The sequence below is a fragment of the Salvelinus namaycush genome, chromosome 18, assembly GCF_016432855.1.
Source record: "Salvelinus namaycush isolate Seneca chromosome 18, SaNama_1.0, whole genome shotgun sequence".
Lineage (NCBI taxonomy): Eukaryota > Metazoa > Chordata > Actinopteri > Salmoniformes > Salmonidae > Salvelinus > Salvelinus namaycush.
In genome coordinates this window covers 19,785,535-19,809,839 of record NC_052324.1, presented here as the reverse complement: position 1 = coordinate 19,809,839, position 24,305 = coordinate 19,785,535, and the positions used below count along the sequence as shown (strand labels likewise).

Here is a 24,305-nt window from a genome sequence, read left to right as displayed (position 1 = left end):
TTACCACATCACAATTATTAATTTCCTACACTGTCTAATGCAATGATTACAGTGTAGGAGGTGAAGTGTGTTTTATTTCTCAGAATGCCCGCAGTCATTCCCCCGACACGAAAGCTACGCGCCTATCAATAGTCTCTCTTCAGCACCACCCTTCATCCCAACCTGCCCCGCTCGTCTCAAAGGATACAGGGGAGTGACGCAGGAGGATAGAAGGAAAAACTGCGCCGAACCTCGAAAGAAGGATTGGGTAGGGGGTGCTGCAATAAGACAAATTATGTACACCCAATTGTAAGTCACGGATCCTCCGTTCCCTAGAACTGAGACCGAAGCACGTCCTGTCTGGTCAGAGGACGTGGAAGCCAGACTCACCTGTTATCTATTTTACGCAGCCACCCACGAATCTTTTGATGGATGCGAATCGAATTTGGATAATAATTTGAGGTAGGCGAAGGTTAGATATTCGTGTTGACTTTTCTCACCGTGACCAGTAGACATATCCTCCCTCGAGTCAATTGAACAGGTCTAAACCTTGAAGCAGGTACAGGCCACTCCATCGGTAGGATTAGAAAATAAACGAATTTAATTGATACCATTTTGACAACCTGTTTTTTCTTCTGCGACCCCGGATTGATTAATTTACAACTGATCCTTCTATTCAAATGGAAAAATAGGTTTGGTTATAGGCTATTGGTAGGTTAATTCATCCATTGTTAATTTGCATCAGAGGGGAGGATTCGCCATATACCTTTTCGTATACTTTTTTGATCTTCAACATGAATTACCTGCGTCGTCGGCTGTCGGACAGCAATTTTATGTCCAATTTGCCCAATGGGTACATGACTGACCTACAACGCCCTGACCCGCCTCAGCAAGACCCTGCAATAGTGTCGCCTGGACCACCAGAGAGGCGTATGTCTACCAACCAGCATTCTGAGGGCTCTGGAAGCGGAGCCGGAGCTGGCTTTTTATCCTCATTTACTAAAGCTGTCAAACAAACCACTGCCGCTGTCGCTGAGAAAGTCACCGAGGTAGCAGGCGTTGCCTCTGGTGCCAAGATACTCCTGGTTATTGATGACCAACAGACAGACTGGTAAGGAGAGTGATGTGTAAGGTTAGACGCCATTATACTCAAATGTGGGCCAGTAGCCTATGCTTCCAATAAACAGGTCATAATTAGGATATGCTTAATCTTTACTATAGTCATAACACACACGTATGCATATAGAGCGAGACAACGTGAGACTAATACAGTGTATATGTCAAAGACATGTTATCCACAGTCATTACCTAAACAGGACACAGAAATTGATCGTTTGCACCAACAGCGCATTCCAGGTGGTCTCGCGTGTGCCAGGCATGGCAAACGAGACTATGCTACATATTCAGATGGTTCTGTCGTGCCAAATAAGCATGCATAATGTACACATTTTAGAGTTTTTGGTATGCTTAAAAGGATGGTTCACTCAAATTACACATTGGGTTCCTTTCCCTGTAAGCAGCCTATGGACAAGGTATGACCGTGTCACACCCTGGCCGAGAGCTTTGACTTAACTAATTTCACTACCATAGAACCGACTACAACACCCTAGGTTCACCAAGAGCAAAGCGAGCAGGTTATTTGAAAATGGGCTTGAGTGGAAATACATGAAAGGTAAATCGAGGCAGGTAATAGGTCAGACACACTGAGAAATGACTGTCTACTTACCACCTCTGCCTAGCTTTGGAAGTTAAAGCTGCTATATGTAACTTTTTGGGTAACCCGACCAAGTTCACATTGAAAGATACGTTCTTGATTGTCATTCTCATTGAAAGCAAGTCTAAGTGGTAGATCTGTTTTATGTTAGCTATTTCTATGCTTCCCGCTCTTAAGTTTTGTTTTGGTGTCTTTTAATTTCGGTTTTGTACACCAGCCTCAAACAGCTGAAAATATATTTTTGGTTATGGAAAATAGGGGTTTAGATGGTACAATGATTCTCTACACTATACTTGCTTTGTCCCATTAACTGAAGTTAGACGAACTATTAGAATTTTATCAACCAGGAAATAGCGGAGCGATTTCTACATAGTGAACCTTTAACTTTTTGTTATGCATATAGAACAGTTTTACCTCCAATTTACTAAATTGAAATACAGCAGGCCATAAGGTGGCAGTATCTTTTTTGGCTTGTGCCTGCTGTAACTAAAGTAAGCTAACTGGCAAGCTACGCTGTTGTTGCTAGCTAGAATTTGTAGTAAGCCTTTGTTGATACTTGGCATTAACTGGATAACTAGCAACATAAATAACAATGGATTTATTTTTGGAATGAAGCAGCTGCCTGTTAACTAGCTAGCTACTCCACTGACTCAACAGTTATGTTGTGCTAAATAGTGATGCTAACCATTTAGCTAACTTTAGCTAGCAAGCAAACTGGCAGTATGGGATAATGGAGAGCGAGTTCAATTATTTATTAATCTTAAAATAGCTAGCTTGGTAAAGCGTTGTGTGCATTGAGCTTCACTTACCCATTCGTTTCATATGCCAGCCAACTAATGCGCAGCTCCACATTATCAAACTGAACCTAACAAGATTTTTTTTTTTATTCAAGCCCAAAACTCCAATCCTCAATGTGAAAGATGTAAAGTCTTGCTCTAGATGTTTATATTTATATGAAGCGTTATTGCTTGTTAGGAAGCTCATATTTCTTCCCCAATTTTGTCTTTTATCATCAACTATTTTAGCGTCGCAACAAAATGGAGGGATACATAAAACACAATCAAATTTAATCCAACAAAAACAGGTTTCAGTGGAGGGAAAACATTCCCATGATAACCTTAATTTAAATAATCTCATGCAAGTAATACTTCTCGTCACAAAACCAACGCTTCGCTCACTGCAAACAGGGGCAGGGGCAGTTTATAAAGGGGCAGAGAAAAACAGTGAGCCAATCACATCACTCAATGAATCAAGCAATAAACAAGCTCTCAGTTAGGAGCATATGGACAGCTAGAATTTGCACATCATGTTCAAATCATCTATAATTGACCTTGTTGAGCTTCACACTCAATTTGAGATACTTGTGTAAAATACCATGATGATTTATTGTTCCAAAATAGTTAATGTTTTTCTGTTTTATTTGATGTACGTATATGTCACCATCATTTGAGTATGCTTGTGTGATAGGAAAGCATTAAAAACTGCTGTCCAAAGTAGGCCTAGTTGCTACGCAAGTCAAATATTTTTCTACCCCTCTTGCCTCTCTTCTCTATAGGGTAAAGGTCTTCAAAGGTAAAAAGGTTCATGGTGAATTCGACATTAAGGTGGAACAGGTGGGTTGCTCTTGCACCTTTGTTTTTTTCATTGTCTCTTTTCACTGTAGAATTATTTTGGTGACTGGTTTTCCCATACAAGGCATTAAAGACGTGCTTTTTAGCTTGACATTTTTGTAGAATAAAGGGGTGTTTGCGTGAAATAAAGAAGGACAATTTAGAATAGAGTTGATTTTATATTTCAGTCATTTAATAGATGCTGTTATCCAGAGAACCATATAGTAGTGAGTGCATACATTTTCATATGTACTGGTAACCCATGGGAATCGAACCAACAACCCTGGCATTTTATGTGCCATGTGCTACCAACTGAGCCACACAGGAGTTGGAGAGGTGATTTGAGGTAATACAAGACCCAATGAGACTCACAGGTAACCTCATGATGGGCATTATTGAGTGTAGGGATTGAAGCCCACAGATAGACAACCCTTGCATCTAGTGACATTATCAGACTGTACATTGGTGCTGCAGACCTGCACTTACTATATGCAGTAAACAATGAATCAAAGAAAACACAAGACATGAATAACATATTGAACTATGTTAAGTGGACTGAGAGTTGGATAATCATTAAGTGTGATAATATGTTGTCACTCTGAATCTGATAACAATATCTATGGAAAATAAGATGATATTATGGACCCCAAAACATTTATACCCGGTGGTGGAGTTAATGCTACCATCTGTGCTTTGTAAATGAAGACTTGAAAATGTTTTGGGATTCTTTTTTCTGCCTTGGGGCATTTTCCATGTCTCCTATTTCTGTCTTCTCCTTTTATGTTGCATTAGAGTGTTTCCGCTATGTGCGCCATGAGTCTCTCAGCAGGAATAGCCCTGTGCAATGAATGTCTCATTATCTGCAGAGGTGATAGTCGTTACCTTGTACAATCTTCATAGTATTTGGGGACAAAACCATTGAATTAATACAGTACGGTATTCCACACCATCTGTCTTCTAGATCCATCTGTCTTAACTCTATCATCTAATTTAATCACGTCTGACAAACGTCGATTTCTGGAGTGAACTATAACCTTAGAATGTCCCTGTTATTAGAATCACAATGCTGTTTGAGCATTTCGTATTATCTCAGAGCATTTCGTATTATTCCGTACAATATGTTACGAATTTGCAAAACATACAATATGCTAAGAGTTAGGGTTAAGGTTAGGGTTAAGTTTAGGAGTTAAGTTAAAGGGTTAAGGGAAGGGTTAGCTAAAATGGGTAAGGTTAGGGGAAGAATTAGCCAACATGCTAAGTAGTTGCAAATTAGCTAATTAGCTAAATACCTTAAATTGTCTGGGTTGAGACTCAAACTCACAACCTTTGGGTTGCTAGACGTTTGCATTATACGTACACTCATCCAGCCCTACCAAACACCTTACTTTAGTTTTTGCCTTAAGTAACCATATGTCTTATGTAACTATATGAAACGTAACATATCATACTAAATGGAGTATCTCAGATTTACATACAGAATAATACAAAATAATCGGAGGCCAGGTTGGGGATTGACACTGATGTTTTCCATTCAGGCTGACTTCTCTGAAATCAACTTGATAGCTCATGCTACGGGGGCCTATAGTGTTGATATAGAAGCAATCCGGAATGAAACCAAGGTCACCAAGTAAGTCTACTGTACATCCTTTGAATACAGTGTTCTACATGCTGTTTAAATGCTGAGTGCATTCAAAAACATGATTTTCATGTGTTTATATTTCCACACTATGAGGTTGGAATAATACTGTGAAATTGTGAAAATTATGACAATGCCTTTTTAGTGTAAGAGCTGCTTAAAAAGACCACCTGACATTTCTGCCTGTTTTGGTGGGATGGAGTTTTGGTCTGCCTGGTGACAGTCCTAGCTAAATTCTTGCTTGAGAAACTGCTCTTTGTGAGGAAGCTATTTTCATTTCTTTTTGACCATTTTAATTGAAAACTGTCACAACAAGGTACTTAATTGTTACCCAGAAATTATTTGATATTGAGAAAAAAACTGCTGCAATGGATCTTTAAGATAGTTATAAAAAAAACTAAGATCATCAGTGTCATGATTTCTGATGTTACAAGACATGCAGGATTTCTTGCAAGTTTCAAGTACAATACCAGAATAAAATGTTCATATGTCTGTCTGAATATAATGTATTGGTAATTTGTGGAATTGTTTTGTATTTTCTATTTTGCAAGATGTTTCAGGCCTGACTTTGTGCTGGTTAGACAGCATGCCTTCAGTATGGCTAAGAATGGAGACCACCGACACATAGTGATTGGGTTGCAGTATGCTGGTCTCCCAGGTGTAAACTCTCTGCACTCTGTCTACAACTTCTGTGACAAGCCATGGGTGGTAAGTAGTGTTGCCCGGTATACTGAAACTTATTTTTTGATGCTAGAACATAAAAAATGGTTTGGTACTAGAATTTTTGTTACTTTCGGTACTTCTATCAAATGTGTCTCACGTCGTCTAGTATTTGAGAGAGGATCAAGTCTGTCTATCAGTGCAGCCGATGTCCCCTTTTAGAGCAAGCGCACCGTGCCTGCTCCACTTAAGGAGTCCTTATACATTCTGGCAGAACTTGGCTATGCGAAACGAACGTCTGTGCTCGCGTACTCCCTAAAGACCTTCGCTTGAATAGAAGAAAAAAGCTGCAATATTACTGTTGTTTGTCCCTCTTGAGCCACCGTAGCAATAACATACCCAGTAACACTTTCTCAAAATAGGTAGAATTAATCTAAAATAAATCCAAAATCTATAATTAATTTAGATGATTTTGCCGAGGAGGTCCTTTTACATCCATCTAAGATGTTTGGTGCAGTATTTCTCAAGTGGAAAAATTTCCATGAAAACTAGTCTTCTCTCGTTGAATGACAACGAGCACTTAATTGAATAATCCCGTCCATAGCTCCCACTCCTACTAGGAGTAGTACTGTTGACCAATCACCGATGAAGGGGCATAGACTTTGGCTACCGAACCTCAACTTGAGTCAAGAAAACAAACACTGCCGAAGACCAAAACTAACCAAAACGTCAGAAAATGTCATCATAATATATGCGCAAACTGTTTCGTCTGGGAAGCATAAGCATTATTCAAGCATTGAATAATGCAACATGGCAAAATGTTGCAACTGTTAATTACTGTTCCCAAAACAATGTCGTTTACATGCTAAGAACACTTTCAATGCAAGATACCGGTTGAAGCTGATATCAATTCACTACCCTACAAGCTGATTTCAGTGGTGATGTTAGCATGTACATTTTTCCGTGGGGCAAAAAAATATAAATATTATGTAGACGCATTCCAGCAAAGCCAATAAACAACACAACAGTAAACAATACATTAATTGCACTATAATGGTGACAAAACAGTGCCACAAACTGTTAGGGCCTACATAAAGCTGCCCCAACAGCTGAGCTTTCTTTTCAGCACCATGGAGTGAATTCTTACCACCGCTACACCTCACTATCAGCTGAGCATTGTCTGGCAGCAAAACAGTTCATTCAACCTCATTTACTGACTTCAAAAAAAATATAGCTGATATGGCTGACTTGCTTAAACAAATGTTGTGTACAAACTATGGCATAAGGCAAAGAGGTAATTCGTAATTTCGATTAAGACATTAATGAGCGAGCTAAGACGCACCTAGTCAATATAATTATTTGTTCAGCGCTTTTGAAATGTACAGTGACAGAATTCCGAACATGGGCCGTTCTTACAGTATTTTCCCTGTACACCAAGTCAGAACCGTAGGATAAATACAGGGGGAATATAAGCAGACAATTTAAGCTCTTAAAATATTCGATGATGACATTTCTCTAAAACAGGCTATAGGCTACATGTGCACCACCAAGTCAGAACAGCTGGCTAAGTTATGAGGGGGAAAGGAACCAAATTATTAGAGTGAGGCACATGGGCTACTAACAGCTAACTACACAACATAGACTTTGTATTACTTTCTTAGCAACAGTATACATGTCTTCCTGGCATATTACATCATTTATGCAGCAGCACACAATACATTTCTGGACACACCTTGTTGTGCTTTGCTCACTTGAACAGGAAGGTGGCGTGGACTTGTGGGCAAATTTTGTCATCAAAGTCTGGCGTTCTCTGGATTTATGGTGCTTTCAAGACAACTGGGAACTCTGGGGGAAAAAACTAGGTTGAATCATGAGTCAGTGATCTTCAGAAAGAGGCCAGAGTTCCCGACTTGGAATGACCTTTCAAAACGTATTTTCCCAGTCGGAGCTAGCGAGTTCCCAGTTGGCTTGAATTCACTGAAGTCTGAGATTTCCCAGTTCCGAGTTTCCAGTTGTTTTGAACGCGGCAGAAGTCATGCTGGGATAGCATGGCCAATGTATTCAACCTTTTCTGGCCCGTGGTGTTGCATGTGAATGTTTATCCTTTTAAGCTTGGAAACGGGACCCTTTTACCCAGACTTGGACCACACACCCTCTCCACTGAATAGCAGGCTACCGATTGCTTTGCAACGCTTGCAGTTAGCCACTGATTCCTTACAAACCACTCATTGTTGAATTTGTGATTTCCAACTTGTTGTGGAATGTTTATGTCCAATGGCTGATGAGCACCGAGCCAATCACGGTGCAACTACAGAACATTACCAACCCCTACACTCTGTATTTTCCACTGGCTGCCACACCACCTCAGAAAGCACTGTGCTAGGCTGAAACACCTGCATTTTGGAGCTGACTTACTCAAGAAAGCAAAAAAGAGACCATGTTTGTATGCAGCTTTATTAACTCAATTATATATTTTTACATTGTTTGCAAATTGATATGTGACATGTATTAATGCTAAAATAACATGCAAAACAGGCAACGGCTAGCCCCACCTTCCCTGAATGACGGGTCGCCACTGGCTGATTTCAAAGCGGATTGTCACCAAAAACCATACAGTCATTGCAAAAAACGTTATTCATTCACTTCGTCTCCCTCGCCTCAGTCACATCTCTCCTGTTTCTCTTGCTGTGTGTGAATGACGTCATTTGATCTTAAAGAGACAGTGCACACTTTGATTAAAGAAGAGATTGCTTCTTCTATACAAATGTTTTTGATCAGTACAATAAAATAGGTCACAAATAGAAAGGAAACAGAACATTTTTCATCTGTAGCCCCATGAAATCAGCCAAAATAAGCTCAATAACTCAATGCATGCACACATTCCTATTGAATATGCATTCACCTGTATTGTGAATAGGCCTAGTCTACAGCTTGATTTAATATTCAGATTAACATTATGTAGTTAGATTGGTAAAAACAAAGTCAAATTGTTTGTATGCTTGTATAATTGATTCATTAATACATACATGGCTGTCTCTGAAAAATTGACATCAAACATTTAAAATGTAATGATATTGAACTCAAAAGATCTGTCTGGATCAAGTGCCATTATGTGACTTAGGCTAATACGCCTTCTTTTTATGCCATGGTATCGTTTTGGTATCCTTTTTAATATTGTTTTGGTATCGAGTATCGTGATGGCATCGAGTATTGTGATACTAAACCTGGTATCAGTATCAAAGTCAAAATTTAGACAACACTAGTGGTAAGCATGGCAATATAAAGCAGATTAAATTGTTTTTTTTCTTGAGCTAGACAGATCATGACTATTGATTTTACTGTAAAGGTAACGTATTTTCTGTATTTTCATGTCTTGTTTCAGTTTGCTAATATGGTGAGATTGTACAAACAACTGGGACCAGAGGAATTCCCACTGATCGAGCAGGTTTACTATCCCAACCACAGGGAAATGGTGGGTGTTCTGCCATCTGCTTCTCTCTACTCCTCCCCCACCACGGCATGGCCATGTCCTCACACTAAACAGACCTAAGCACAGACTATTAGGTTGCCCCTCTGTTTGGATGACACACATGCTTCTGTGGCCAGTAAGACAAGGACAAAGGAATAGTTAGTTCACATCTATTTTCTCAGATCTAATTACAGCAATCAATCTTAATACTGGCTCAGAGTGCATGTTTCCAGGTCCTAGTTGAGCCAGAGTGGGTTTGATTATTTCTGTGCCCTACGAATCCCCTCAGTAGCACTGCACTGAGATCAGTGTCTGCCTGTGTTGCCGCAGTGCTGTCCCCCTCCATGACTACAGTCGCAGGCCTGCTCTCGGCTCAGCTCGCCTCAACGATCAACATGAATCACTCCATAATCACTCCAGTTTTACTTTACCTTTTTGGGCTCATGCTGGCCTCAGCATATTTCACTCAATGAAGTACATTTACATTTACATTTAAGTCATTTAGCAGACGCTCTTATCCAGAGCGACTTACAAATTGGTGCATTCACCTTATGATATCCAGTGGAACAACCACTTTACAATAGTGCATCTAAATCTTTTAAGGGGGGGGGGGGGTTTCGAAGGATTACTTTATCCTATCCTAGGTATTCCTTAAAGAGGTGGGGTTTCAGGTGTCTCCGGAAGGTGGTGATTGACTCCGCTGACCTGGCGTCGTGAGGGAGTTTGTTCCACCATTGGGGTGCCAGAGCAGCGAACAGTTTTGACTGGGCTGAGCGGGAACTGTACTTCCTCAGAGGTAGGGAGGCGAGCAGGCCAGAGGTGGATGAACGCAGTGCCCTTGTTTGGGTGTAGGGCCTGATCAGAGCCTGAAGGTACGGAGGTGCCGTTCCCCTCACAGCTCCGTAGGCAAGTACCTTTCAAAAGTTTGGGGTCACTTAGAAATGTCCTTATTTTTTAAAGAAAAGCACATTTTTTGTCCATTAAATAACATAAAATTGATCAGAAATACAGTGTAGACATTGTTCATGTTCTAAATGACTATTGTAGCTGGAAATGGCTGATTTTTAATGGAATATCTACATAGGCGTACAGAGGCCCATTATCAGCAACCATCACTCCAACGTTCCAATGGCACATTGTGTTAGCTAATCCAAGTTTATCAATTTAAAAGGCTACTTGATCATTAGAAAACCCTTTTGCTATTATGTTAGCATAGGTGAAAACTGTTGTTCTGATTAAAGAAGCAATAAAACTGGCCTTTAGACTGGTTAAGTATCTGGGTTCGATTACAGGCTCAAAATGGTCAGAAACAAAGAACTTTCTTCTGAAACTCGTCAGTCTATTCTTGTTGTAAGAAATTAAGGTTATTCCATGCGAGAAATTGCCAAGAAACTGAAGATCTCGTACAACGCTGTGTATTACCCCCTTCACAGAACAGTGCAAACTGGCTCTAACCAGAATAGAAAGAGGAGTGGGAGGACCCGGTGCACAACTGAACAAGAGGACAAGTACATTAGAGTGTCTAGTTTGAGAAACAGATGCCTCACAAGTCCTCAACTGGCAGCTTCATTAAATAGTACCTGCAAAACACCAGTCTCAACGTCAACAGTGAAGAGGCAACTCCGGGATGCTGGCTTTCTAAGCAGAGTTGCAAAGAAAAAGCCATGTCTCAGACTGGCCAATAAAAATAAAAGATTAAGATGGGCAAAAGAACACAGACGATGGACAGAGGAGCTCTGCCTAGAGGGCCAGCATCCCAGAGTCACCTCTTCACTGTTGACGTTGAGACGGGTGTTTTGAGGGTACTATTTAATGAAGCTGCCATTTCTCAGAACAAGAATAGACTGACGAGTTTCAGAAGAAAGTTCTTTGTTTCTGGCCATTTTGAGCCTGTAATCAAACACACAAATGCTGATGCTCCGGATACTCAACTAGTCTAAGGAAGGCCAGTTTTATTGCTTCTTTAATCAGAACAACAGTTTTCAACTGTGCTAACATAATTGCAAAATGGTTTTCTAATGATCAATTAGCATTTTAAAATTATAAACTTTTAGCTAACGTGCCAAAACGTGCCATTGGAACGTTGCAGAGATGGTTGCTGATAATGGGCCTCTGTACACCTAAAAATCTGCCGTTTCCAGCTACAATAGTCATTTACAACATTAACAACGTCTACACTGTATTTCTGATCAATTTGATGTTATTTTAATGGACAAAAAATGGCCTTTCTGTCAAAAAGAAGGATATTTCTAAGTGACCCCAAACTTTTGAACGGTAGTGTACAGTAGATGTTTTAATTACAAGGGTTCTCACTCAGTTGATTTCACTGTATCATCTTATCTATATAGCCCATTAAAACTTGATGTGGCTTTCTTATTTAGCTGTATCCTGACTCTTTTAGCAAAGAACAGCAACTTTGAGTTTATAGTTTACTCAATTAGCAATTTACTACGAAACTCTGTGCTGCACATTCCCATTAGTCAAACAAACCTACATATCTGGAGACTGTGTAGTATGATGTTTGCCAATGGAGGATGTTGTGTTGTCTTTTGCTCCAGATCACCACTCCTGGTTTCCCTGTGGTGGTGAAAATGGGCCACGCCCACTCAGGGATGGGGAAGGTAGGATAGGCCTGCTCTTGTTACTGTTTTAAATAAGATAAAGTAGGCCTGGATCAGTGTTTATGCTTCACAAGTCATTACTATGAACATAATCTATTTCAATCGTATCTTTACCCTGTAGGTGAAAGTGGACAATCAATATGACTTCCAAGATATTGCCAGTGTTGTTGCCCTGACCAAGACCTATGCCACATCTGAACCTTTCATCGATGCAAAGTACGATGTCCGCATCCAGAAGATCGGAGACAATTACAAGGCCTACATGTGAGTGAGCTCCTTGTTGTGGTGTGACTGAGGTCAATCCATTCTACAAAGTTCCAAGCTATTTAGCACACGCTACAGATCAAAGACCAACAAGATCCATTTAGACTGCATATCCCAACATTGATGTGAATTAGATGATCAAGAGAGAACATGCTAAATGGTAGATCTTGTCTTTTTAACAGGCGGACATCGATTTCAGGGAACTGGAAAACCAACACTGGTTCAGCCATGCTGGAGCAGATAGCCATGTCAGACAGGTGAGTGCTATCACAGACTGGGCCTTTGTGCATCAGACAGACAGCCATGTGTTTCCTAGTTAGTAACAGTGTTCTCCAACATTGTAGGTATCGAATGTGGGTGGACTCCTGCTCTGAGGTGTTTGGTGGTTTGGATATGTGTGCTGTGGAGGCTCTGCATGGGAAAGATGGCAAGGATTACATCATAGAGGTAAAGGATTAGAAGTATTTTAAACTATTTACATTATGTTGCTCCTATACCTGTGTAGTAACACTGTATTTACACTGTTAACAGCATTGTATTAACATGTCATTTCCCCCTCTCGTTCCCTCAGGTGGTGGGCTGCTCCATGCCCCTGATTGGAGACCAGCAGGATGAAGACCGTGCACAAATTGCAGAATTGGTCGTCTCCAAAATTAACCAGACAGTCCCACACATTGCAAGTCCCTCTCCTGTCCGCCCCACAGCTGCACAGCCCGCACAGGTGACACACTGTTGCTAACCACAACTCAGTTTATTACACTTCAAATTAGTCAACAATTGTCAAAAGCCGTGTGTTTAGATGAGTGGTCTCTTTTGTTAATTGGCCAGTATATTTGGTCAATTGATCAAATAAAAGTGTATTTGTAACCCATTAACTCTGTGTCTCATTGTGATATGTTGGCCATTCAGAAAGCTGCATCCCCTCAGCCCATCTCACAACCCAAAGTGCCACAGGCTCAGCAACGCCCTCCTCCCCAAGGTAAGAAAATGGCTCTATATTAAGGCCCCAAATCCCAATTGACACTGTTTGCTTTTGTTCATCAGCTGGTAATAAGATAGCTACATAGTTGTTTTTAAATGACTGCTTGATAGGGACTCTGGACTCTGGATAAACAGTGCTCTGTCTCCTCCAGGTGGCCCACAACAAGCCCCCACCAGCACTACCGCCCCTCGCCAAGGCTCCCCCTCCCAGCAGCGCCCCTCACCCCAAGGCCAGCCCCCTGCCCAAAGCTCCAACACCCAGAACCCCTCTGCCCAGGCACCACAGCAGGCCAGACAGGCCAACCCAGGAGCTGGGGCCCAGCAGCGTCCCCCAGGGCAGGGGCAGAAACACTCCTCTGGTCAGGGCTCCCCCCAGAGATCCATGAGCCAGGGGGGCTCCCCCCAGAGCCAGAGGCCACAGCAGTCAGGTCCCCAGCAGCAGCAGCAGAGACCCCCCCCTGGAGGCCCGGGCCAGAAGCCCACAGGGGGCCAGCCCCAGCAGAGGCCCCAGCAGAAGCCAGGTCAGCCCGCCAGGCAACAGTCCCAGGGAGGCAGTCCCCAGGTCCCACAGCAGCAGAGGGCTCCAGCCCAGCAAGGTCGCCCCGGGGCCCCTACCACTCAGCAGCCCCGCCCTAGTGCCCAGGGCCAGGGAGGCCCCGGTGGGAAACCCCCTCTGCAGCAGAAACCCCAGCCCCCACTGAAGCCCAGCCATGACCACCCTGCTATGGGAGCCACCCCTCCACTGAAGTAAGCAAAGCTTTCCTAAAATATTCCAAAACATTCAATACAATATAATTTGTGCTTAGTGTATCCTGACTGTATTACTCAATAGCTCAATATTTCAAATCAAATCAAATTGTATTTGTCACATGTGCCGAATACAACAGGTGTAGACCTTACAGTGCTTACTTACAAGCACTTAACCAACAATGCAGATTTAAGAACAATACCTAAAAACAATAAGACATAAAAGTAACAAATAATTAAAGAGTAGCAGTAAAATAACAATAGCGAGGCTACATACAGGGGGTACAGGTACAGAGTCAATGTGCGGGGGCACCAGTTAGTCAAGGTAATTGAGGTAATATGTACATGTAGGTAGAGTTATTAAAGTGACTATGCATAGATAATAACAGATAGTAGCAGCAGCGTAACAGGGGGGGGGGGGGCAATGCAAATAGTCTGGGTTGCCATTTGATTAGATGTTCAGGAGTCTTATGGCTTGGGGGTAGAAGCTGTTTAGAAGCCTCTCCGACCTAGACTTGGTGCTCTGGTACCTCTTGCCGTAGGGTAGCTGGAGTCTTTGACAATTTTTAGGGTCTTTCCTCTGACACCGCCTGGTATAGAGGTCCTGAATGGCAGGAAGCTTGGCCCCATTGATGTACCGGCCCGTACGAACTTCCCTCTGTAGTGCCTTGCGGTTGGAGGCTGAGCAGTTGCCATACCAGGCAGTGATGCAACCCGTCAGGATGCTCTCGATGGTGCAGCTATAGAACCTTTTGAGGATCTGAGGACCCATGGCAAATCTTTTCAGTCTCCTGAAGGGGAATAGGTTTTGTCGTGCCCTCTTCACGACTGTCTTGGTGTGCTTGGACCATGTTAGTTTGTTGGTGATGTTGACGCCAAGGGACTTGACGTTCTCAACCTGCTCCACTACAGCCCTGTCGATGAGAATGGGGGCGTGCTCGGGTCCTCCTTTTCTTGTAGTCCACAATCATCTCCTTTGTCTTGATCACGTTGAGGGAGAGGATGTAACATCCTCCTGTTGTTTTTGTCAGATGTAATATGATACCAGTCAGCCACACAGGATGCTCTATCTATCTCACTCTAGATAAAGATGGTTGTATAACTGATGAGAGGATTCTGTTTTCCATATTTAGCTTTCATTTCTTTTTATCTCCACCATGGGGACTGATGTGCATGATCCTGTTATTCCTGTAGGCTAGATCTTGAGATAAATATAGAATTTGCAAATAATCTATGTTTTGTAATGGGATATGTTATAAGATCGTTATTTGATCGACATTACAAATGTTTGGACTGGGTGTGCATGAATCACTCATATGCATAAGTCTTGTGGACTGTTTTTGTATTATGTAAAATCATGCTCAAAGGAATGTTTTTTCACACTTCGTGTACTGCACACTATTCAACAAGCCTTTTTCCAGTGACTGCCATCATCTAGAATTTCCTGCACTCCTTCAACCCTTTTTTTTGTTTGTTAAACCTTGGGAATTTGTTGTAGCCTATATGTTGTGCTCCCCTTTATCATTGCTCTACAAAATAATTTGCAGAAACTGTAGAAGTGTGTGTTAAAAGCTTTTACAATCAAGCATGCGTGATCAATGTGGAATGTGCATGGCTGATCAAGTTTTGATTCAGATTATTCTTCACAGGATTCAACAATAACATTAAATGTGTCTAATTTCAGGAAACACTGAAAAAGTCATGAATAATTGTAATGAAAGACATGGTGACTATTACTTTTCCATTGAGGATCAGGAAATTACGACTATTTTTGATCATGCTAGATTTGATGGTCTCATTGACGAGAGGTTGGTATTAAATACCATCGGGTATGACCATGTTGAATTTCTTAGTAATTCTCTGGTGATGAATGAAAAATTAAGTTTAGTTGATACATAATTTAAAATTGGAGCAGTGTTCGCAGAGAAAGGAAGAGAGGATTTGCTACTAGGATACCCAACAGTAGGTGTTTGTCGTTCGAAGGTGCTCTTTGGTATAGGGGTTAATTGGTCATTAAAAAAAAACAAGGAAGACCAAGGCACTCGTCATGTCATTAAAATACCTTTATCATTACGGCATGTTCAATAGAACAAAGATTTAAAAGAGCAGTGTTCCTTAGTGCATGTGATAGAGGACCCAAATGTGGAAGGAGTAAGAGAAAGTGTTATGTAGTAGATTAGGACTGCATCAGGAATATGGCTTTAACAAGCTATTAACAGTCAAAGCTGCAAACAATTCCTTCAATTCATTTCTCTTTGTGCCCTCCAGAACTAGGAACCCTGGTCAAAATCAAAGTTGAAAAAGGAGCATGCCATTTGTCATTCACCGATCAAGTTGAGCTGATCAATGCACTGAATCAGTTATGTAATTAATAATATTACATACTGAAGGAACTCGTGTGTCTCTCTCTCTTTCTCTCCTGCCATGCCCTAGTCTTACCATTCCATGAGTTTGCTGCATGACGTTAATAGCCTCTTCCTCTCCTCTATTGCCATTTCCTCTCTTTATAGCAAGTCCCAGTCTCTTACCAATGCCTTCAACATTCCAGAAACACCAGCCCCGCAGGCCAGCCTTAGCCAGGATGAGGTGAAGGCTGAGACCATACGCAACCTACGCAAATCTTTTGCCAGTCTCTTTTCAGACTGAGAGATGGAGTAAGCCCCCCTCCCACACCGACAGAAAGACAGACAGACTGAAAGACAGACCCTTCCCCGCCAATGCGCAAAGGACCAACAGGACTTCACCTCCCTATTATGGACATTGATGTACATTGATGTGAACATTCATTATAAAACATCCACTGCCTATACATTTCAAGACCACACATAGAATATAATACAGCTAGGTTTGTTGGTGTCAGTCTGAAACATTCCCAGTCACCTTCACATTCAAAATGATTTACACACACACACACACACACACACACTTCTCTTGTTGTTGCACGTGTGTTTAAATTTCTGAAAAAAGGTGAAGATTCTTGTCCCTTTATAGATTGTGTTGTTATATAATGGGACATTACATTTCAGTAGGTGGCCTGTGTTACTACAGTGGCTGTTTGTATGGTATGTATTGAAAGATATCTGCTTGGTCATCCTTTGATCATTTTGAATGTTTTTTATGCTAATAGTGGGATCAATACACTGGTAATCTTCATGAAAGTGTTGCCAGTTTTCTGTTGTTACTGTAAAATCATAGTGACACATTTGACCAACTTTTGGTTGGCTCTCAAATAAACCATCACTAAACCATCACAGTAGGTCACTTCATTGTTACAGTAAAGCAACACTATAGCTGTTTGAGCTACCCATTTATTCTAAGTGATGTTGCTTTAGATGCATGTCAATAAAGGAGGTATGGTTGCAGTTTCAACCACTCACTTTGGCGCTTGTAACCGTGTTGTCACATGTAATTAGCTAGAGTAGTTAACATTGCAAAAGTATGTTGTTTTTGTGAGAATGCCGTTGCTGCCTCCCTCTCCCTTATCCTGTTACATTAGGACAAAACCCCAATAGCACTCATCTTGGAAAACATGCCTTACACAGACACAGAGTTCAGTCAGATCAAATGGTATTGTCTCAGGGATGTCCTGGTGATTGTGACACACGCGTGTCAGGAGTCAGGTCTTCCATACGTTGCACTGTAATTAGGATAATGATCTACTGCAAATGATAGCAAAAGCATATGTTTTTATTGAGGTAGAATGTATTTGTTATTTGAAATGTATTTGCACATGAAGTATAACAAAATTATACTTGAATACATGAACCAAGAGATGTTTTTTTGATTTTAATGTCAGTTTGTCAGATTGCAGAGACACAGCCATCTTAGTGCTCTATTTTACCAGCCCACAAGGGCCTGGAATGCTGCTGTCTCTGTGAGTGGAGAGTGTCTGGGTGCCTGTGCTGTCTGTCCCCTGTTTCCCAACAGGGTCACAGCTTATGAGCAGGAGGCCTAGTCCAATGAAATGCTCAGCCAAGGAATGTCCCATGGATCATGTAGGCAGTGTAAAATAAATGCACTGGGATTCCCCCTGTGGGATATACCACTGCATTATACTTCTGTTTGATTTTCTACTCATAACACTTTCTCCCCAAAATATCAATCAATGACCCCTTTGATAATTGGTCAGAAAAAGAGCCCATTGCTGAGACCTCTTTCAAGGGCACTAAACATGTCTTCCAAAAAGAGTGTGTTCCATGTCAACATGGCAATATGTTGTTTTGGAGCCAATTCGGAAAGTCCCAATCTCCTTGCAGAACCCCTGTGCATCGGCCCCTTTGTGTATCCACAGTGACCCCTTGTGATAAGTGGTGCATAAACATATTCATGTTGTTCTGTAAAACTGTCAAACCAAATAGAATTGTCGTACAGATGGTGACATACAAAATATGCAGATTCGTCACGCCCCCCCCCCCCCGCGCTGCTGGCTGTGCTTGTTAATATTTTGTGTGTTTTCAATGAATACTTGTGGATGTTGGTTGATTTTTGGCATTTCTGTCATTCATTTTTGGGGATTAAGCCCTTTTTTAGTACTGGCATTTATGGTCATGGATTATTTCTACTTTTTGAAGAAGCTTTTTTAACTTCAGTTTCTCTTCTATTCAGGATTACATGTCTTTGTTTTTTGAACGTCTATTAAACTTCTTATAATAGGACTCAATGTAAATCATAACTCAGCAAACAGAATTGTCATGGTATACCATTTTGTGTGGATCACAGAAACCTCAAATGATACCTCCTACAAATCTGTGAAATTGACTTGTCTAGATGAAGGTGTGATTGGCATGAATTGTTACTGTTTTACTCTGCTCTCTGCCTCTGCTTGTAACAGAGTGGTATGCTTTCCCTCCTATAACTCATAGCTATGTTTGGAGTTATAATCCTCCTGTGGATTATACATCGGGGGGATAATTACAACAATCTTGATGAATCCTATTTGTTGATATTCATAGATGTGTTTGTTGACGTGGTACATGTTTCTTTTAAATGTTTACATTCTTTTTAATGGATATATTTGAATGTATGTTTACAATTGGTAGGCTATGCCTTTTTCCTTTGGTAAAGTGGTTTTCCTGTTTCTAAATGCAGATGTTTTATTTTAGAAAGGTTTTATCTGTTATCTGCACTATGAATTTCTGTGAAATTGATTGTCAATATTGATGCCTGCCAGATGTATAAAATAAGAAATCTATATATGTATCTAAAATAAACAACAATCAAGAGGAAATATTAAATATATTGTAAATCATGGTGGAGTGTTAAAATACATGTAGAAACGTATAGTTGATGTTATTTGCAATGTAGCTGAATAATTATGTGAAAATTACTATGCTATCAACATGTGCACATATTCAATAAAGTTCAAGACCAATAGTAACATTGATTAATCATTTTCTTTATTATGTTCAAATGAGGAATGATTCAGATAAAGAATAACTTATAATTGAGTAGATATGATATCAGTAAAGCCCAGTGCAAAACTGTGAATGGCCAATGGCTCATTTCCTCTGTGGAATGATAGCATAGTTGCATACAGTACACAGAGAGAGAGAAGCTATTCTATACAAAAGGTTTGACTCAATAACATTGGTGTAATAAGGTTCAGCTCTACCAATGTGACCACAAGGTGGTGCAGGGTTGCAGTCTGACTGACCAGTCAGTTGAAGGCTCAAAGGCCTTTACAGTATGTACTGTGAACTTTATCACACGCACAATGCACCAAAATGAGATCCTAGTTTCAAAATACAGTATCTAGAGTGGAGTGGCCTAAATTATTGGTGTCTTTTCTGATAATGTCTTATCATATTGTTGTAAGGACAGAAATAATGTTTTATTGCTTGGAGAACATGTTATAAGAGAAAGAGATATACAGTAAATAGTATACCACAGGTTGGAGCCACCTTTACAGGAATGAATGCAACAGGCTTGAACCATATTACAGCAACAAAAGAGCTGTAGAGGATATTCTAAACGTCTATTAACCTTGTAAGATTTCTACTTTCATGCATGATATGCCGGCTATACGAAATTGATAATAAATGTAGTATGGTGAGACGTAGAAAATACGATTTGGTGCCAGCATTACTACAAAATACTATACACTTTCAAATGATCCTATTCATTAAAACTGAGCCAGCATGCACAGAAAATATCCAAAGCTGATCATGGTAGGACTTCTTTTTTTTATTACAGTGCAACAAGTGTGTTCATTCAAGGCTACAAGTACAAGTACAAGCAAACACACAAACCCTGTAAATTCAATAGAAATGTCTTACCAGACAAAGGCAGCATTTACCCCATCCAGCCAAATAGATCTAGATAATATTGTTATTACTGCTTCCCCCTCTTGGTCTCTTTACTCTGGACAGAGGACTTGCTTCATGGCTTGTTTTTTTTAAGCTTTATTTTGTATATTAATAATCCAAGTACTCCCTTGAGTGCTCTTGCTGTGACTTGGCCTGGAGAAAAGGTTGTTAAGATAAAGTCAACCCATGGCTGTGTTGCACAACTGTCTTGTAAATGAAAAGTCCCTGAGCTCTGTCAAAACTCCATGGTTGGCCCATGCAGCAGAAGGACATAGCTAGGGAAGGATGAGGGAGTTCGATATTTTAATTACATCGTGGATCAATTTATGTTTCCCTTGAAAGTTTTCATTATACACTAGTGTGTCTGGAGTGCAGAATCCAATTTGTGCAGGATGTTATATGGGTTCTAACCGGCTAACTTTTTCTGAAAGGTCACACTGGATTTTAAAGCTCTGTCTGCCTGCATTTCTTATCTAGATACTCAGAGCGCTGCTGTTTCCAACCCGACTATAAATCTTCTTAAATATCTGATGACCTATAGAGAGACCTTCATCTCGACAGTGATGAGATGATTTCATGTTGAATAAGTACTTGTACGAAATCCCTCTCTGATCTCCTGGCATACAAATGGCATAGTGTCGTTTACTGCTACCTCTCCACATCTCGAGTTGATACAATATGACATGAGAACCGCACTGACAACCACATGATGTAGAGTGGAGGTGGAGTGACAGTGACATATGAGATGTTGTCAACCCTATCTATCAGAAGGAAGAAAAGTGTTTCAATATGACAAAATAACACACATTTCAGTGCAACTTTTTATATTAGTTCAAGGAGCAAATCTATTCAAAAGCTTTAAGGAAGTAGTTCAGGTCTACAGCTCCACTCAAGCCCTGCCTGGTACTGTTAGTCAGTAATGCAGTGTCGGGGGAAATGTCTTTAATGAGTTCAGCTCTCATTATCTTGCTAGAGATTAATACCATTTCTGTGATAACATGAGCCTTACATTGTCACCGACAGGGAGGGAGGGCGAAGACAAAGATGGCAGAGAGAGGAGGGGGCCCTGACATCTCTTTCTCTCACTATTTCTAGAGCGGACCTACTTAAACAGCCCTGAGACACCGTGAGCACAGGTGCATCTGGTTCTAACTGTCTCTGATACCCAGACAGACACAGTAATTAGCAGGATTTACATGATAAGAATAGAAAATGACAACCTAAAACAGAACAACTCATCATCTGACATATCACATTAGGGAATGGTTGATGACTGGACATGTTTTGCGCCCTTCATAGATATTTACAATACTTTTTTATTTAACCTTTATTTAACTAGGCAACATTTTAAAAAAATGTACTTGTAATAATGATAATTACAACAATACTGAATAAACACTTTTTTAAACTTTATATAATACATCAATAATATCAATTTAGCCTCAAATAAATAATGAAACATGTTCAATTTGGTTTAAATAATGCAAAAACAAAGTGTTGGAGAAGAAAGTAAAAGTGCAATATGTACCATGTAAAAAAGCTAAGTTTTAAGTTCCTTGCTCAGAACATGAGAACATATGAAAGCTGGTGGTTCCTTTTAACATGAGTCTTCAATATTCCCAGGTAAGAAGTTTTAGGTTATAGTTATTATAGGAATTATAGGACTATTTATCTCTATACGATTTGTATTTCATATACCTTTGACTATTGGATGTTCTTATAGGCAGTTTAGTATTGCTAGTGTAACAGTATAGCTTCTGTCCCTCTGCTCGCCCCTACCTGGGCTCGAACCAGGAACACATCGACAACAGCCACCCTCGAAGCAGCGTTACCCATGCAGAGCAAGGGGAACAACCACTCAAAGTCTCAGAGCGAGTGACGTTTGAAACGCTATTAGCGCAAACCCCGCTAACTAGCTAGCCATTTCACATCGGTTACACCAGCCTAATCTCGGGAGTTGATAGGCTTGTAGTCATAAACAGCTCAATGCTTGAAGCACAGTGAAGAGCTGCTGGCAAAACGCACTAAAGTGCTGTTTGAATGAATGTTTACGAGCCTGCTGGTGCCGACCACCGCTCAGTCAGACTGCTCTATCAAATCATAGACTTAATTATAACATAATAACACACAGAAATACGAGCGATAGGTCATTAATTTGGTCAAATCCGGAAACTATCATCTCGAAAACAAGACATTTATTCTTTCAGTGAAATACGGAACCGTTCCGTATTTTATCTAATGGGTGGCATCCCTAAGTCTAAATATTCCTGTTACATTGCACAACCTTCAATGTTGTTATAATTACGTAAAATTCTGGCAAATTAGGCAGCCCAAACTGTTGCATATACACTGACTGCGTAGAATGAACGCAAGAGAAGTGACACAATTTCACCTGGTTAATATTGCCTGCTAACCTGGATTTCTTTTAGCTAAATATGCAGGTTTAAAAATATATACTTCTGTGTATTGATTTTAAGAAATGCATTGATGTTTATGGTTAGGTACAGTCGTGCAATGATTGTGCTTTTTTCGCAAATGCGCTTTTGTTAAATCATCCCCCGTTTGGCGAAGTTGGCTGTCTTTGTTAGGAAGAAATAGTCTTCACAGTTCGCAACGAGTCATGTTAGCAGGCAATATTAACTAAATATGCAGGTTTAAAAATATATACTTGTGTATTGATTTTAAGAAAGGCATTGATGTTTATGGTTAGGTACACATTGGAGCAATGACAGTCCTTTTTCCCGAATACGCACCGCATCGATTATATGCAACGCAGGACACGCTAGATAAACTAGTAATATCATCAACCATGTGTAGTTAACTAGTGATTATGATTGATTGATTGTTTTTTTATAAGATAAGTTTAATGCTAGCTAGCAACTTACCTTGGCTTCTTACTGCATTCGCGTAACAGGCAGTCTCCTCGTGGAGTGCAATGTAATCAGGTGGTTAGAGCGTTGGACTAGTTAACTGTAAGGTTGCAAGATTGAATCCCCAAGCTGACAAGGTAAAAATCTGTCATTCTGCCCCTGAACAAGGCAGTTAACCCACCGTTCCTAGGCCGTCATTGAAAATAAGAATGTGTTCTTAACTGACTTGCCTAAATAAAGGTGTAAAAAAATAAAATACCGATTTCCGATTGTTATGAAGACTTGAAATCGGCCCTAATTAATCGGCCATTCCGATTAATCGGTCGACCTCTAATATGTACATACGGTCACTGTGGGGATGATGTCGTCAATGTACTTATTAATGAAGCCAGTGACTGAGGTGGTATACTCCTCAATGCAATTGGATGAATCCCGGAACGTATTCCAGTCTGTGCTAGCAAAACAGTCCTGTAGCGTAGCATCCACGTCATCTGAACACTTCCGTATTGAGCGAGTCACTGGTACTTCCTGCTTTAGTTTTTGCTTGTAAGCAGGAATCAGGAGGATAGAATTATGGTCAGATTTGTCAAATGGAGGGCGAGGGAGAGGTTTGTATGCGTCTCTGTGTGTGGAGTAAAGGTGGTCTAGAGTTTTTTTCCCTCTGGTTGCACATGTGACATGCTGGTAGAAATGAGGTAAAACTAATTTAAGTTTGCCTGCATTAAAGTCCCCGGCCACTAGGAACGCCGCTTCTGGATGAGCATTTTCTTGTTTGCTTATGACCTTATACAGCTCGTTTAGTGCAGTCTTAGTACCAGCATTGGTTTGTGGTGGTAAATAGACGGCTACGAATAATATAGATGAGAACTCTCTTGGTAGATAGTGTGGTCTACAGCTTATCATGAGGTATTCTACCCCAGGCGAGCAATACCGCGAGACTTCTTTAATATTAGTCATCGCACACCAGCAGATATTGACAAAGAGACACACGTATTTTTTCCCTCGTATTTTGAATAACTGAAGAACTGAAGATTTGTTGTCTGTCATGTCATGAATAAAGCCTTTTTAACAGAAAGGCACGAATGACCTCTCATTGACAACCTTACTCTTAAAAAAAATCGATCAATAAATGAACAAATTACTGTATGTATAATCTAAAAGCTCTGATTACATTGAAGTTAAACTTCCCATGACAATGGATTCCTCCGTGTCTTAGAATCCATTAGGCTCAGAAGTTTGGCCAACGTACTGATACAGCACAAAACCAGGAACATGCACATTCATGTGATATTTCTGGTAGTTTTATCACCTGTATAGTGGGATATTGGTATTGTCTGTAACTGTCTGAACCACTAGAAAAAAAAAATCCTTCATCATTTTCTAGAAGGGTAAGTTCCAATTTTCCATGGTGCTCTTCGAATGATGGTCTGTGTTATGTTTGCGCACATG

At 40.5% G+C, this 24,305-nt stretch overlaps 1 protein-coding gene across 1 annotated transcript; it reads left to right on the top strand.

Moving 5' to 3' along the window:
- The first annotated feature begins 773 nt into the window (after nucleotides 1-773).
- On the top strand, nucleotides 774-16,327 carry LOC120062731 (synapsin-1-like). The gene is made up of 13 exons (XM_039012791.1): nucleotides 774-1,090; nucleotides 3,249-3,306; nucleotides 4,839-4,930; nucleotides 5,491-5,647; nucleotides 8,982-9,071; nucleotides 11,627-11,689; nucleotides 11,811-11,953; nucleotides 12,136-12,210; nucleotides 12,298-12,400; nucleotides 12,525-12,659; nucleotides 12,863-12,932; nucleotides 13,087-13,681; nucleotides 16,192-16,327. Exons 1-13 carry the CDS (start codon nucleotides 774-776, stop codon nucleotides 16,325-16,327), a joined length of 2,034 nt encoding a protein of 677 aa, XP_038868719.1.
- Nucleotides 16,328-24,305: the final 7,978 nt, after the last annotated feature.